The 18,093-nt window shown below is 40.0% G+C and overlaps 1 protein-coding gene across 3 annotated transcripts in view; it reads right to left on the bottom strand.

Annotated features, from left to right (window-relative positions):
• CACHD1 (cache domain containing 1) overlaps window positions 1–18,093 on the bottom strand; it is a 207,219-nt gene that overhangs the window by 65,382 nt on the left and 123,744 nt on the right. For all 3 annotated transcript variants that reach the window (XM_036911301.2, XM_036911302.2, XM_036911303.2), the window contains one exon: window positions 17,987–18,093. In XM_036911301.2, coding sequence (XP_036767196.2) covers window positions 17,987–18,093 — 107 coding nt within the window. The remainder of the gene's footprint in view (window positions 1–17,986) is intronic.

Below are 18,093 nucleotides of genomic sequence, written 5' to 3'. Positions count from 1 at the left end.
GGGGGGCACAGGGAAGGCAGTATAGCACAGAGAAGACAAATAGTTACTCTATAGCATCTTAGCATGCTTATGGACAGTGACTGTAATGGGGTATGTTGGGGGGACTTGATAGTAACCACAATGTTGCTCATAGGAAACCTTATAAGATTGTATATCAATAACACCTTAATAAAAAAAATGGCTAGACTTCCCAAAGCAATCTACAGATTCAATGTAATCCCTATCAGAATACCACCAGTATTTTTCAATGAACTAGAGCAATACTAAAATTTGTAGGGAACCACAAAAAAACCCGAATAACTCAAGCCATCTTAAGTAAGAAGAACAAAGCTGGGGGTATCATGAGCCCTTATTTCAAACTATATTAAAAGCTACAGTAATTAAAATACTTTGACCAATGAAATGGAATGGAGAGCCCAGAAATAAACCCATGCCTATATGGTCAATTAATATATGACAAAGGAGGCAAAAATATGCCATGGGTCAAAACAGTCTCTTCAATAAATGGTACTGAGAAAACTGGACAGCAATGTGCAAAACAATGAAACTGGATCACTGTCTTATACCATACACAAAAATAAATTCAAAATGGATTAAAGACCTGAAACTATAAAACTCCTAGAAGAAAACATAGGCAGTAAGCTCTTGAACATCAGCATTAGTAATTTTCTTCTGGGTATGTCTTTCTAGCCAAGGGAAACAAAACCAAAAATAAACAAGTGAGACTACATGAAACTAAAAAGCTTCTATACACCAAAGGAAACCACCGAAAAACAAAAAAGCAACTTATTGTATAGGAGAATGCATTTGCAAATGATATATCTGATAAAGGGTTCATATCCAAACTACATAAGGAACTCATACAACTCAACACCAAAAACAGAACAAAACAAAACAAAACAACAACAAAACCAACAAAAAAGTCCCCCCCCAAAATCTGATTAAAAACTGGGCAGTGGACCTGGGACCTGAATAGACATTATTACAAAGAAGACATAGAGATGGCCAACAGACACATGAAAAGATGCTAACATCACTAAATCATCAGGGAACTACAAATCAAAGTTATAATGAGGTATCACTTCACACCAGTCAGAATGGCTAATAACGTGACAAGGTAGGAAAGAGCAAAGTATTGGTGAGGATGTGCAATAAAGTGAATCCTCATACACTGCTGGTGGGATTTCAAATTGGTGCAGTCACCATGGGGAACAGTATGGAGGTTTCTCAAAAAAACCAGAAATAGAAATATCATATGACTCAGCAATTTCACTTCTTGGAATTTACCTAAAGAAAATAATCACTAATGTGAAAAGACATATGCACTCCTATGTTTATCACAGCATTATTTATAAGATCCTGTATACGGAAACAATCTAAATGTCTATCAATAGATGAATGGATTAGAAAAGATGTGGCACATATGTGCAATGGAATATTACTCAGCTTAAAGAATGAAATCTTGCCATTTGCAACAAAATGGGTGGACACAGACTGTCTTGTGCTAATGAAATAAGTCAAAGAAATATGAATACCTTAATTTCACTTACATGTGGAATCTTAAAAACAAAACAAGCAAATAAAACTGAAACAGACTAATAAACAGAAGAACAGACTGTGGTTACCATAGCAGAGGGGTTGGAGGGATGGGTGAAGTAAGTGAAGGGAAAAAAAATTATTGAGAAAGTTGGTTTCTTGATCAGGGTGGTGGTTACAAGAATGTATAGACATGTCAAAATTCATCAAGCTGTACACTAAGGTTTGTTCATTTTATTGCATGTACCTTAATTTAAAAATATTTTTTTAAATTCTAGGAGTAAAAAATTAACAGCTCTACGTTACAGATTAGGAAACAGGCTCAAGAGAGGTTTTTGTACCTGCTTGAGGTTTCACCATGGACGAGAAGGGAGTCAAGCAGTGTGGGACCACACTGCCTCCTGCCTCCACTCAGCCAAGCGACATTATCAAGGCAACCACACTCTCTTCTGAGGCCTATGGCTGATGTGAATTTGTGTAAACATGGAAGAGGCTTTTTCTCTGCCTTGCCTCCTGGGGGCGTGGAGCCTTAACCTTGATCTCATGCAGCACTATTTGCCAGGCAGTCCTGCCAACCTGGCAGTAGAGAGGCAAACACTGCCTTTGGAAATAAAGGAAAGCTAAGTGACCTCATTTAAAAGTAACATCTGTAACAATAAACAGGCTACAGTGAGACTATTAAAAGGGGATCCAATGAGAACAAGAATGTTTAAAAATAAATCAGAATTCATACAGTGCATGATGCATTTAATCTCACCACAGAAGATCATTCTGATGCCTTACAATCATTCCAGCATTAGAGCATAAGTGTCAGACAAGGGTCCTCAAGACTTCCTGCTGAGAACTCCTCTGGCATCTGATTAAATTTCATCCACTATTTGGTACTAGCAGAAGATGATGGATATGAAGGTAATGAGGACCCCAGGGCCCAGAAGCAATCTATCATTGTGGTGTGTGCCCCTGGTAGGCCCCTCTCTGACCTAGATGTGGGATGAATGCAGGCAACCCAGAGGGGGCTCCCCCGACTCCTATGAGTCAGTTAGGTGTTCTGGCCACTGGTAACTTGGACTGGGGTCTTGCACACTCACTCTTTCCTCAGAAATGTTGGATGCCATCCAGAAGAACTGGGCAGATATCCAGCCCGTTGGCCCATGATGCACAGTGTTAGGCTTAAAGCTATCCACGAGCAGGGCCTATATCTGTCTTAACTGCTGAGCACACCTACCTCAGACAGATACATGTGAATGTGCCATAAATGGTTTGTTCCTCACCAAAACTTATTCCCAAGGTGGAAGTTATTCCACCCTCTGAAATCCTCAGCATTTTACCCCTTTCCACCTTCCAGTTAGAATTTTGCTGTTGGAGGTAACTTTTTGCTCCCCATCCCTAGATTCTGAGATCCTTGAGGGCGAGATCTACATCTGAGTCATCTCTGTACCCCCTGAGCAGAGACAGCCAGTTCTTTTCACATCAAGGCACACTTTGTTGAGAACGGCAGGGTTGGTATCTGTGGTATACAGGCTGGGAAAACCCACACAAGATGACTATTTCTCTACAGTTCTGGAGACTTTTGTTAAAATCTTACTTTTCTCCAATACCAAACCCAGTTAAAAATGAATATTGTGACTAAATCAAAATACAGCAATAATTCTAAATACATGTTAAAATGATGAACACTCCCTTCTCCCAACACCACTGCCAATATGACCAGTACAGAAACAGGTACATGAGAAGATAAGAAGCCTGCTCTTCTGATGATTTCATGGAACTATATATGCCAAAATGTACCAGTTGTACATGGTAAACACGTGAAGTTTATCCGACATCAACTATACTCAATAAAGGTCATTGATAAAATAGTTGAAAATTTATTGAGCACTATATAATCCAGTTTTATATATAGTGTGCCGCTTTTCATAATTACTCTGAATTTGTTATTATACCCATTTTGCAGATGCACAACTAACTTGCTTAAATCTACAAGGGCAAAGTTATTATTTGATCTAGGTGTGTCTGTCTCCAGGGCCCTTGCTCTTTCCAGAACACTACAGCATTTCTACTTGTCAATAAATACTTGCTGAATGAATTAGCAACTAAAAGATAAAAAGCACACTGCATATTTCTTGAGAGGCAGAATAAATACATAAGCATGTCGGTGTTAATCAAAATAATTGGTTGAATTAGTTTGTAAATATACAATGTAAATAAATACAACTAAGGAAACTTACTTGACAAAAAGGAATGATTTCATAATTGACATAAGAATTAAGGCTAAAGAGAACATTTAATCTGGTGAGATAAAAACAAACTGCCAAAGTGCTAAAACAGGCACGTGCCAACGGGTAGTCCAATGTTATGGAGTTCACCACTGACCCCATAGGCTGGCTACCTGGAATACAGCACAGACAAGCTACAGCTTAGAAGGCAGACTATAATTACAGCACTCACGACTCTGAGTGACATCAAACAGTAAATAGCATATTTTAGATAATAGGAGTTTTTGATTGTGAAACCACATTGCTGACAGATCTTTTGTAGGTGTTCACCAGGTTAGAGATAATGAGCCCTTGGTGTCTTTTTCTTTCCTGCCACTTTGAACAAGCATAAGAAAGCCATCTGGACACAGGTCCAATGCTGCTTTGCACTTTCTATTTAATTTGGGTTGGCCCTTAGGAACTAGAAGGAAAACCCTGACAAATGATAATGGACTGGACATAGAAGCTGCAGGTGTAAGTCCCATCTGTAAGACTGGTAAGCTCTTTGCCCTTCTTCTATGCAACATCCAAAGGCATCTTTTGAAAATGGAAATCAAATCCCACCATGGCTTTGCTTAAAACTCATTAAAGGCTTCTCACTGTAGTACACCTAGCATTAAATCCAAACTCCGTAAGGCCCTCTACCACCTGGTCCCTTTCTGCTCTCATCTCTTCCCTCTGCAGCTCATTACTGGGCCTGTCAAGAGCTGCTGCTTGAAGTTTTGCAGATGTGCCAACCTCTTTGTACAAGGTGAGGTTTAGGCCCAGCGTAACACTTTGCCTTCTCAGGCAGACCTTCCTTGACCACCCTCAATCATTACCCTCCCTCATAGAATTTGGTATTTTCCTTCATAGCAAATATTGGTAATGTTCAGTGTATTTATTTCTGTGATTATTTGTTTTGTGTCTCTCATGTAAGCTCCACAAGCAGGAACCAAACCACTTTTATTCATCACTGTTCCAGAGCTTGGCACACACCTGGATTTTAGGAGGCTCTCAATTAGTATTTGCTGAATGAACCAATGAATGACGGCTTTGGCCAAGGCTCTGCATCTCTGTCCCAGTGAGATCTTATGATTTCCTTGTCTATAAAGTGATGAATTTGGACAAGGTATCCCAAAGATCTTTTAGAAACAAAAGAGAAAAGTTGGAAGAGGGTAAAGGATGAAGGCCAATGGGAAAGAGGTACATGGATTCATAACTAGAGAGAAAGAGCAAACTTCTAACTGGTCTTTATCGAGTTTAGTAGAAGAGAGAGAAACAAACGTCACACCTTCCTATTGACTTAGACAGTGTAGGTCAGCACTATCAGACTGTTAACAGTGACCCAAGACCAAATGAAATGTCCATAGTACCAAGAAATGTTTAGATAGGAATGATGGAGAAAACTTCATATTGGTTTTGAAAGAATGAGGAGCACCCGTGATGGCTCGTGCTCTTTAAAGGCAAGCTCGGTCCCCCTCTGTGGAGGCCTTCAGCAAGCTGACTCTTTGTCAGAGTTCCTATGCTAATTCTAAGCAAAGTAAACAATTTTTCAACACCCATTGGCTTATTTTTCTTCAACCATAACACACAAACTGTTGTCAGAAAAGCAGCTAAAAACTGTGCCTTTTGCCTTTTCAGGCCTTCTTTACTTCCCATTTCTTCAGTTTTAAGATTTGCCTGCACACAGTTTACTAAACACGCATAATTCTAACATATGGGCCGCATATCCCGTGGCCCCCAAATATTTTCCTTCCACTTTTACCATCTATATCTGACTGGTTCTTGTATCACTGGCCTCGCCAGTCAAAATAAAACCAACTATGTGCCCAAACTCTTTGCCTACTTAATGCTTAAGCCACCAAAACCACTTGTAGTTGGCCTATGACTTCTTTTTCTTAACAATATTATCTACCAGATGTAGTGACACAAAGAAATTCCTCTGTAATAGAAAGCTTGTTGCCTCCCACCCCAAGGAATGATGGCCTTTCTGATGGCCAGCCCAACACCACTCAGCAAAACACGCAAGCTGTTTGCTCACACAGCTTGCCAAATGTAAAATAATAAGAGCTGTCCTACATACACAGAGTTGGCAGACACACAAACACACATGTACTTCCCCAACAGACCAGAAATTACACAGCACTTTTCAGTAATATTCTGTGCAACAGCAATCATTTCAGAAGGGAATAAAATAAATTAACATTCTGAGGACTCCACACAAAATTTCTGGCATCATACTTCATCACACCTTTCCAATTCCTACTCCTTGCTCACACCCTGAGTATTGTTTTACCATGTATTCTTGAGGGGCCATATTTCACAGGCCCCCACAGTGGTAAGCTTATTGAGTGTCAGACCGTGTAGCAGGCCCTTTTCTAAATCTTTTATACATATTATCACAGTTAACTTTTACAGCCACACTATGAGATAAGTTTTTATTATTCAGGAAACCAAGGCATATAGAGGTTAATTTTTCAAAGCATATAATATAGTTAGCAAGAGCCAGAATGCAAAGTTTACTGAAGACATACTGTTATTCCCATTCTATAGCTAAGGATGTTCTGGTGGAGGAAGGGAAGAGTGACTGAAGCCCTGAGTGGGATCCAGGCATGTAGCCCAGTGATTCTCCCAGCATACTGATCGTGCTGAAGCCCAAGGCCAAAGTCAGATTAACAGCAGTTGACCCAGCTATCTCAATGTATTTACTTTAGTCTAATACTAAGGAGAAGATACCCTTGAATCTCTGATTCTGCTCCAAGTTCACAGCTCTTCATGTCCATTCTAGGCTATTTATATAATGCAAAAATAACCAGTCCATTCTGTCATTGATGCAGTTGAGACAGCCTGGTTATGGGCTCACAGAATCCAGAATAAACTTCTGAGGCAATCCAAAATCAGTGTAGCATCTACCGCTCTACCCTTTTCCTTACTAGGCAACTACCAGAGGACCCAAATGTCCAGGTGATTTCCAAACACTCATGAAAGGAGTAAGAGAAAATTAACATAAGAGAGAGAGAGTTCTCACACCTGGCTGATCATCACAATCAGCTTTCGAGACCTATAGATAGATTCCCAAGCTTTACCAAACCAACTTTCTGATTCATTAGGTCTGGGCTGGGGGGCCAAAAAATAGGTTTTTTGTTTTTTTTTTGACAGCATTCCAGGTGACTGGGATGATCATCCAGGCTTGGGACATCTGGACCAACATATTTAACTCCATTGTCCTGTTTGTTTCCTTAGCTTCACTTTCTTCCTATACTCTCTGCCTTCATGATACACACATTTTCAAGTTTCCTTAACTTAAAATAACTATTAGCAGCAGCAATAACAAGGAAACCCTTTCCATAGCCTACCTCTCCCTAGGTTAGTGGTGGCCTTTCTCCTTTGCTCAGTCAAGGATCCCTACTTCTCGCCATCCCATGCATCCCTCATCCAGCTGTTTCTCTTAGCCACCACCCCCTCCCACTTTGGGATGACCTGAAATAGTTGACCCCTGTTTTCTCCTTCTTCCAGGCTAACTGCACTCCCATCATGTTCCACAAAGCTCTCTTGCCTGCCCTGCTTAAAGTCTGTCAGTTGGCTGACCTCAAGCTAAAAAACGAATCGGAACAAAACCCAAACCCAAACCAAACCCAGACTCCTCAGACTGATGACATACAAGGCCCATTAAAATCTGGCTGAGCACAAGCTTCATTTTCTGTTACTCCCTCTTACATGGGGATCCTGATTGTGTTGGCTGCACTTTTTAGATTCTAAAATAGCAAACCTGCTTGCCACAAGCACACCACCTGGAAAATTCCTATTGTCTTTTAAGACTGAGTTTAACCTCACAATCTGAGTCAAGTGCCCCAGGTCTACCTTTATCTTTAGAGCCCTCAGCACTGTACTGTAACTGCATTCGTCTGCTGACTTGTCTCCTCTTCCCCACTCCCTGCAACACAGACATGTAAACAGCTGGGTTGTGAGCTCTCTGAGAGTAGGAACTCTGTCTCAGTTATCTTGGTATCTATCATAATAACTACCACTCAGATATCACCCAACAGAAGCTCTTTATGAGTGAGTGAGTGTGAAGGAGTCAGGGTTGATTCAGGGTCTCAAGCTTCAGTAAGGAGGAAAAGGAAGCTGCTGTTAGTAGACGCATGGAACATGGGGAGAGGTGGACATGTGGGTGGGAAGAGAAAAGATCATAGGTTTGGTTGTAGACAAAGAATCTGCCGTGTCAGTAGGCAGAATGACGGGACGCAGACTCTGTCTTCAGCAGTCTGTTGTACAGAACCCACTGGACTAGGAGTCACGACACATAATGCTTAGTCATCTCAATACCAACATTTTGTAGTTTGCCTTTAGGTGGATCAGTTAACATTTCTGGGCCTGCTTCTCATCTATAAAATGGAGTGGCCACTTGTCCTGGGTATCCATGGTAAGAATAAGATAAAAATATAAAATGGTTTATGAGGCACCAAGAAATAATGGATTGATTTTCTTATGTACACTGTTTTGACTCACTAAAGTTAGTTTCATGCCAATGCAGAATGATACCATTCATCTGCAGAGTCTGTGTCACTCTATATACCTGGGATATTTATATATGCTGATTAGCCACCCAGTTAAGGAAAGCAGTGTTCCCTTACAGCAAATCACAAGTACATTCTTTTCTTCACTAAGGTCCTTCAAAGGCCTTGGTTACTCTATTATAAAAATGAGGAAACAAAAGCACAAAGACCATCCCAGTTCCATTCATTCATTCAATGAATATTTACTGTGTATCTGTTACAGGCAAGATACTCGATTGGGCACTTGACATATGAAAATAAATTAAAAGGAGCAAAAGGTCAAATAGCTGTCTAACATAAAAAACTGAAATTCAGTATGAAGAATGTATCACAGAGTAAAATAATAAAGAGTTATAGCTGGGCCAAGACAACTGGAAGGGCCACCTTTTCTCAGCTCCCCTGGGGCTGGCAGGGGACCCACTGAGACTATCTCAGCCCGTCTTCTCCCACTGCTCAATCCTGCTTCCTTCTCTTTCCCCACAAGCTGCCAATCTTCATCTCAGAGTCTGCCCCCTGGTAAACCCAACTGCTACAACAGACAAGGAATTCATATCCTGAAGTGTCAGGGAAGGTGACAGAGAAGTTGGGCCCTGAGGAATGAGCAATATATTACAAGCCAGAGAGGGCAGCATTGTACTGCAGGATGAAACAGTAACGTAGCAGAAGTATGGAGGAGTGGTGGGACTGGTGATATGAAGAAATGAAAGTGACTCCCTGAGGATGGAGCGGCAGAGGGCTCATGGAACAGGAGGAGCAGGCATGAAGGTGAAAGGCCTCCATCTTTACCTTAGAGGTAAAGGGGAGCTCGCAGAGCTTTTGAGCAATGGAGTTCCACAGCAGGTGTTTTCACAGTAACAGTGTGTAAGATATATTGAGAAAGAGACCAAAAGCAGGAAAGCCTTCTGGGAGGTTTTGACATTAATTAGTCTTCTAGAAAGACCATGAAGATTTAAGTGTATGGCAAAGGATACTTCAGTGGAGCAGATAATGGATGTTTAAGACCCATCTCTGAACTGCAGAATCTGAGTCAAGTTCCTCTTCCATGAAAAGAGGATAATGAGACCAATGTCATAAGTTGGTCTGACAAGCAGAAGAGGAGCACATGGGTGAATGCTAGGTGAAGTGTCTTGTATTTAGTAAATACTTGAAAAACATTCATTAACTCACCTTCTCTTTTGGTTACTGACTCGAGTGAAGTAAAAACTAAAACCTGGAGAAGTACTGGGTGGAAAGCAGTGAACCCAGACTGGGGAGCAAGTTTAGAGGAAAGTTTGTTTTGTTTGTTTGCCTGTATAATTTTTTTTATTAAGGTATCATTGATATACACTCTTATGAAGGTTTCACATGAAAAACAATGTGGTTACTACATTCATCCATATTATCAAGTCCCCACTGCAGTCACTGTCCATCAGTGTAGTAAGATGCCACAGAGTCACTACTTGTCTTCTCTGTTCTGCCTGTATAATTTTTGAGGTAGTTACAGAATAATCATAGAGAAATGTGTGTCCTGAAGTTGATTGCTCAATAAACTAAAAAATAGGCCAGGTTGAAGACAGAGAGGTTTGGAATTCCACAGTCTCTGGTAAGAGATGAAGCCATTGGCTAACCTGAGGACATGCAGAGAGATACCATTCAGTGAGGTGAGGAAAGTGGTAGTGAGAGGACATGTCACACCTTTAAGAAAAAGGAGCTCAAGAAGACAAAGGAGAAGGACTGAGCAAAGAAGTGGTAGGACAAACGACACAGGATAATTTTATAAAACCAAAGGGTAACCCAAGAATGGACTAACAGTTACCAAAGGGAAAGGGACTGGGGAGGATGGGTGGGAAGGGAGGGATAAGAGGGAAAATGGGGCATTACGATTAGCACACATAATGTAGGGGGGTGCACAGGGAAGGCAGTATAGCACAGAGAAGATAAGTAGTGACTCTATAGCATCTTACTATGCTGATGGACAGTGACTGTAAGGGGTATGTGGTGGGGACTTGATAATAGGAGGGATCTAGTAACCACAATGTTGCTCATGTAATTGTATATTAATGATACCAAAATAAAAACAAAGTAAAAAACAAAAAACCCAAATGAATGTAAGAGTAGAATAATAAAAAAACACAAAACACAAAAAACAAAGGGTGACAGGGTTTAAAAAAAAAAAAAGTTTACATGTCAACTGCTAATATAGAAGGGTCACTTGATACCCTTGTCCAAGGGAGCAAGGCTGTAGGGAAAAACAGACAAGAATAGACTGGTTAATTCAACAATGTTATAGAATCACTACTGCAATGACTTAGAAGTGTTATCTACATATACATGAAAGAATATTCAGGATACATCCACTAAGAAAAAAAACAAAGTAGGCTGTATACATAATGATCATATGTATCAGAGAGTATATTTATATGAGAATATACATGGCTAATAAAATCTTCTGAAAATGGTGTAACAGGGTTATTGTGAAAAAATGTAAGAGTAGAGTTTGAAGGAGCTCACAGTATAGGAATAGAGCTTGAAGAGGAATCCAGGTAAAGAAAAGGGCCCTCTGTTTATATAATCTTGTGTATTTGTATATTCACACAAATATATAAATGTAAACTGAATGACATAAACTCAAGAGTCTAGATTTCTAAGAGACTGAACAGTCTTTAGAGGATATATCTATATAAAGAACTACCACATCTTTTATGACACTAATGCAATCATGAAGTTGGGGTAATTAGGCATAAAAACAAACTAGAAATTCTTAGTTTCGTTGATTTTTATTATTTTAGTTTAGGTTTTTAGGTAAAATGTAGCTTTTCACTGCATTGGTGTTAGCACATTTAAGAGGTAATTTAAAAATATTTATATTATAAAATAAATATAATATTTAAGATATGGTATTTTAAAGAAAACAGAAAAACCTACAGGACATAGCCAGTCTTTAGCATTCACAGAAGCAGCGATGAAGTTACTGAAGTTAGCAGCAGTCTACAGCGTCCAATGCCCACTCGCTGTACCTCCTGCAGCATTTACTGCTGAAACGTGACATAAACACCCTTTACACCCCCTATGAATCCCATTTCTCAGTGAAGACTGCAACGCTACCCAGATCGAAGTTTGTAACTTCTAATGCTCTTTAAATCAAACACAATAAAGTCCAGATATTTTTATTTTTGGCAAGAAAGACTCCCTCCCACTCTACTCTCACCTCAATTGCATAACTCAAGACAGCAAGAGGCAACTTTCCTTGGACTCTTCAAATAAACTCTCTTGAGGGATCAGGCTATGGACAAGAAAATAGCTCAGCAGGAGTTTGGGGGGGAAAAAAAAGAGAGAGAGGAGAGATAATGAGAAACTAGGGATAAAAGCAGGCAAGAACTTGAGCAAAGCATTACCAGCACCATAATATAACCCATGCACTGTCAAACATAAGTTATTTGAATGGAATCAGGGACAAGGAGTCAATTTAGAAAGTAGAGATCTGGCAGGGGTAGTTTTACGAAAAAGAATACACATGTGTGTTGCATGGAAGAACATATGACCTAGTTTTGGATAGATGAAGCTAAGAATAGTTTACAATTTATGTGAGTCTGTTTCCAGCTAGTCTGAAAGGCAATCTGAAACTGTGTTATCAATTAGGGACCCATTGATGGATTATATACAGTCTGAAAGAGCCTACAGCTGGACATCTTACAGATGTAAATATCAGACATGCGATAGCTTACCAAGTACATTAATTCTGCTCTGAAAAGGGGCATGAGCTGGAGAGGAGGTAAAGGAGCTCTGAGGTTGCCCTTCACCATCCACCATTCCTCTCATATTACAAATGACTGCTCAGGAATGTGGACTTTGGGATACAGCCACTGCCCGGTGGAATGTCACAAAACTTCAAGTACAGCAAGTCAGTTCTCACATACCTGAACACTGCCAAAAACTGCTTGTAAATCTATTTACATCAACTGTGCTGAGAACAACTCCTGTTAGGTAGTCCCTTATATTTGAGACGTGCTCTAAGTAACAGCAAAATTCAAAAAATCTTGATATACCTCTGCCCTCACCACCTTCTTCCTCCCTGCCTCCTGATTTTTCATTCTCTTCTCCCTTCACAAAGAAATACTGTACTATAACAGATTTTGTCAGGAACCCTGATTATTTGTGTAGCTGAGTTCTACTGGGAAACCTCAGTCATATAAGATAACTTCAGTATAACTAATGAGTCTTCAATGCCTCTTTTCCCAAGCCTCACCCTCAGCTGATAATCTTGCTTCCTATTTCTCAGAGAAAAAATAATTAAGCAGGGAATGTTCCTATGTTCCTGACACCTCATGGATCATTATGGGCATCTTTACACTTACTCTTCATTCCTTCCTATGGAATGAATGCTCTATGGCCAACAGGCATGTGAAAAGATGCTCCACATCACCAGTCATCAGAGAAATGCAAATTAAAACCACAATGAAATATCACCTTGCACCAGTTAGGATGGCCACCATCCAAAAGACAAACAACAACAGATGTTGGCGAGGATGTGGAGAAAGGGGAACCCTCCTACACTGCTGGTGGGAATGTAAATTAGTTCAACCTTTGTGGAAAGCAGTATGGAGGTTCCTCAAAAAACTAAAAATAGAAATACCATTTGACCCAGGAATTCCACTCCTAGGAATTTACCCGAAGAGTGCAGCAGCCCAGTTTGAAAAAGACAGATGCACCCCTATGTTTATCGCAGCACTATTTACAATAGACAAGAAATGGAAGCAACCTAAGTGCCCATCAGTAGATGAATGGATAAAGAAGATGTGGTACATATACACAGTGGAATATTATTCAGCCATAAGAAGAAAACAAATCCTACCATTTGCAACAGCATGGATAGAACTAGAGGGTATTATGCTCAGTGAAATAAGCCAGGTGGAGAAAGACAAGTACCAAATGATTTCACTCATCTGTGGAGTGTAAGAACAAAGAAAAAACTGAAGGAACAAAACAGCAGCAGACTCACAGAACCCAAGAATAGACTAACAGTTACCAAAGGGAAAGGGACTGGGGAGGATGGATGGGAAGGGAAGGATAAGGGGAAAAAGGGGCTTTATGATTAGCACACATAATGTAGGGGGTGTGGCACGGGGAAGGCAGTATAGCATAGAAAAGACAAGTAGTTATTCTATAGCATCTTACTATGCTGATGGACAGTGACTGTAATGGGGTGTGTGGTGGGGACTTGATAATGGGGGGAATCTAGTAACCACAATGTTGTTCATGTAACTGTATATTAATAATACCAAAAAAAAAAAAAGAATGAATGCTCTGTGCTTCTAGATCCTCTACTTCAAACACCACCATCTTTTGCCTAATCAAGGAAAAGGCGCTAGCAATCATCTCTCTCTCCTATGTAATTAGCTTTCCTCGGCCAGATCGTTTCCTTGGGCACATAACTCCACGTCAACTTCCAGCAAACCTCAGGAGTTTATGTACTTATTTGCACCAATTCTTCTCCATTCTTAAGAGCTCAGACAGACTAGAACAGACTCTCTCTTCTTTTACTCTTGCACCAAACAACCCTTGTCAAGTTCATCCATGACCTCTATTTTGCTAAATCTAATGGTCCATTTTCTTAGCCATCATTTTACTGGGCTTATTACCTAACAGCTGATGTCTCCTTCCCTCTTGAAACATTTTCTTTACTTGGCTTCAGGGAGACCGATGGCTCTCTTGGTTCTCCTAGGTTAACTTCCTTCTCAGATTCCCGTCCTCTTTCCTCTTCCTTTTCATTTCAGCGACCTCCAAGAGGTAAAGTGTCCCCAAGACTCAGTCCCTGGACTTCTTCTCTTTTTCACCTTCAGCCACTTGCTATGTGATCTTATTGAGTCTCATGTAAGCATTACTTGTACTTGAGGAATTTCAGATTTATATTTCCAGTTGGGCCCATTTCCCAGACTTTGTATATCCAACTGCCTATGAGACATTTCTCAAACTTAACTTTTCTAAAACCAAAATGATGATCCCCTGCTCATCCTCCAGTGTTCCCCATCACAGTAAATGACAATGCCGTCCTCATTGATAGGGCTAAATATCTTGTGCGTCCTTCCTGACATGCCTCTCGCTCTCACACCCATCCCCCAACCCCACCCAGTTAGCCAGTGAATCCTATTGCTTCTACCTTCAAACTTGCACCTCCACCGTACTGCGCTATCAAAGCCGTCAGCATCATCTGCTCCTCGATTTTGGAATAACCTTGCTTCCGTCTTTGCCTTGCTATAGTCTATTCTTGCCACAGCAGCTGGTAAACCTTCTAACATCAGTCAAATCATGTCTGCTCTGTGTAAACCCTTCCCTCCTCCCACCGCCATGGCCTTCTGTCTCAGTTCGAGCAAAAGCTAAAGTCCTTATAGCAACTGGCAGAGTGGGGCCTGTGGCGATCTGGCCCCCAGTCACCTCTCTAGCCTAATCATCTTCTACTCTCCATCCTGTTCACTGACCCACAGTGACAGGTGCTCCTTGCTCTTCCTGAGCACCCCATTTTCCCAACTCAAAGCTTTTGCCTGGGGCACACTTCCTCCAGCTATCTTTATGGTTTATAACCCTACTTACAGAGATCTCACGGGTAGGCCCTTTAATAAAATAATATGACTCCTCCCTCCCACCCCATGCCACTCCCAGCCAAAAGTTCCCTAGGTCTCATCCCCATGTTACTTTTCCTCCATAACATTCATCAACTGACACGTCTATTTACATATCCATTTGCTTAGGATCTATGACCCCAGTTCCCAGAATATAAGTCTTTTGTTTACAGCTGACCTAGTCTAAAGGAGGGTGTTTACCACATAGAAGGTGCTTAATAGATATTTGTTGGGTGAATTCTTATTGTACTTATTCATCCCAGTTAGGAGGTAGGAGGCCATTGCCTGGCAGAATGGCTTCTGTATTCACAAAGAGAAAAAGACACAATCATAAAAACTCTTAATGATGCAGAGAGATCTCAACAATACACTCACTGTTAGAAACAAGGAACAGGTGTACAACAAGGCAATGAAGGATATGCAGCCCTGGCTGCGGCAGTGGGAACTCGGGTCTTGCCCACTGCGAAGAGTGATCCTGGCAGCAGAGTACTGCTCTGGCTGCCAAGTGAGCACGCACCTCCTCAGCCTGCCCCAGCCTACACTTTCCATCGTCCCAGTCACACTGCCAGGACGGTAACAGAGCTTCACCTAGAAACTCAACACCAGACTGAGGACCCACTATCAGAGATGTGTGAAGAAATGTACTGTCTACTAGAAAGGAATGGAAAGACACTGGAAAGTACTCTATACTTCCTTCTTGTTTCAAGTTTCCCCTGATTATAAAAGCACTGTATACTTAGTTTAAAATTAAGAAAATTAGTAAGTAAAAATACCTCACTGTTGCATCATTACAAGATAACTATTAACATTTATGTGTGAGTCATTCTAGATCTAATATATACATTTGACCCTTGAACAAAGCAAGGGTCATGCAGCTGAAAATCCACATATAAATTTTGACTCACCTAAAACTTAACTACTAGTTGCCTACTGTTGACCACAAGACTTCCTGATACACAGACAGTTAATTAACACATTACTATGTACTGTGTTCTTACAATAAAGTAAACTAGAGAAAATAAATATTTTTCAAATTATTGCAAATCTTCAAAATTCTTATAATAGACTTGTTGAAAAAAAATCCACATATATGCAGATCAACACAGTTCAAACCTGTGTTGTTTAAGGGTCAACTGTATAAAGGAGTAATGCACTATTTTTATTTAATAGCCCACAAGTTAAGATGTATTATAAAAATTTTAACTACACAAAATATTGGATTACACTGTGTATTTCTGGGACACATTTAAACCTGATCCTATTCAAAGACTGTTCTTTCAACCTCAAACCTTCAGACCCAGCAATGTGTCTTATGTTATATTTGAGGGCAAGAGGGTAAGTACCAAATTTGGGAACCAGAAGACTTAAATTCCAGCTCTGTGAACTGTGTCAGCTATGGAATATTCCATAATTCATTTTCTCTGACCATTACATGCCTTCTCTACTCTCTCCAGTTTCTATGAAAAATACTTTTGTTGAGCTTCCTTTCTAGTGGTGAGCCCCACCTGCTCCAGAAGGCCTCCAGGTTCTCTGTCTAATAAAAAAAAAAAAGACTGAGTCCATTATATATTGATATAGACAGTATGTGCCTGCCAGATATAGGTTGGACCATTTAGCTAGCAGCTACAGTTTTACTAGCCTTCAGCAACATAAAGCTTACAGTTCTTTCCTTGTAGACTTAATAGATTACCTGGTTTGTGTATATAATTCCCAAAGACTACAATTCTTTCCCTGGACTGAAACTACATGGGGATCTAAAAGTAAATATTCTGGTCCTCTGGCTTCTCTCTTGGGTTTTATCTGTCTGCAAGGGATTTGGAATTCAGGTTTAAGGGTTAGATTCTTCATCTCTCCAGCAGCAAGGGAAATCCTAGGTCCCTTCTGAGCCTCAGGTTATTCCTTGGTAAAAATCTGAGTATTGAGGCTGGTAGGTGATTTCTAATGACACTTCCAGCTCTTAAAAGGGGAAGACTTTAGGTTCTGAGGCCCACCAATCAAAATGTACAGAACAAGACAAATAGGGTGAGAAATACAGACTGAAACTCCAGGGCCAGAAAGCAGAGACCCTATGTCACTTTAGAACTATATGTAACTATATATACAGGTACTCAGGTGGTTGTTATTACTGTATATGACTGAGTTCCAACAAGACCAGGAAGAAAGTGCAGCCTCAAAATGTAGCATCACGGCACTGTTGATTAGTAGAAGAGCTCTCTCATCATTCTTCCTAAAAACCCCCAATTAAAAACTATAAACACACAGACCTGATCATCTACCTTTGCCCTCTTATAGCACTAAATTTATGTTTTCTACCTTTATCTTGCATCTACCTACCACTTCAGCATTTTATTAAAAAAATAATAATAATAATAAGGGAGAAATGTGGGATTCACATATAAATCAAGTATAAAAATCAAACAAATAATCATATCTGACTTGATTGTTTATAGTTCATGATGCATGATCAAAACCGAAAGTTTCTGTGATATGACTGCCCTTGCACTGTTCACCATGTAAGAACTTATTCACTATGTAAGAACTTGTTCACCATGTAAGAACTTGTTCGTTATGCTTCAGAAGATTGGAGACTGTTGAGAATTAGGCTTGGGGTTGATTAATGATTGTGCATTGAGTCCCCTATACAGAATTTTATTGTTGTTAACAACCATTTGAGCAATAAATATGAGAGATGCCCTCTCAAAAAAAAAAAAAACTATAAACAGAGAATTAAAATGAAATACAGCACTTTCTAATGCAAAGGTAACTGGGTCTCAAATTCACCAATGTAAAACTCCTTACAAATGAGGAAACGGATTGAGGAGTCTAGCAATGAATGTGGCATGCACCATATATATAACTGTTTAGTAAATGCTCAGTACGTATCAGCTCAATTTTCTTCTTCCTTCACTCTTTTGAGTATCAACTCTCCAGAAAGAAATATTCAATTTTAAGTATGTGGTATTTTTACTTCAAAACTTACAGGAAAAAGCCTAAAGCAACACATTTATCCAACTTGGTGGAACATAGCTAATAACCTTTGTAAAACTAAGAGATTACCGACCTGAATTTAAGTCTCGTCCTGGATTGAAGGCTCGGCTATTAACTGTAGTAGAAAGTCGATCACAGCTAATTGTTCTAGATACATTGGTATTAAAGTTCCCATCAAAT

This window comes from Manis pentadactyla, chromosome 4, assembly GCF_030020395.1.
Source record: "Manis pentadactyla isolate mManPen7 chromosome 4, mManPen7.hap1, whole genome shotgun sequence".
Classification (NCBI taxonomy): domain Eukaryota; kingdom Metazoa; phylum Chordata; class Mammalia; order Pholidota; family Manidae; genus Manis; species Manis pentadactyla.
The sequence above is the reverse complement of the archived record's forward strand: the minus strand, read 5'-3'. Positions and strand labels throughout refer to the sequence as shown.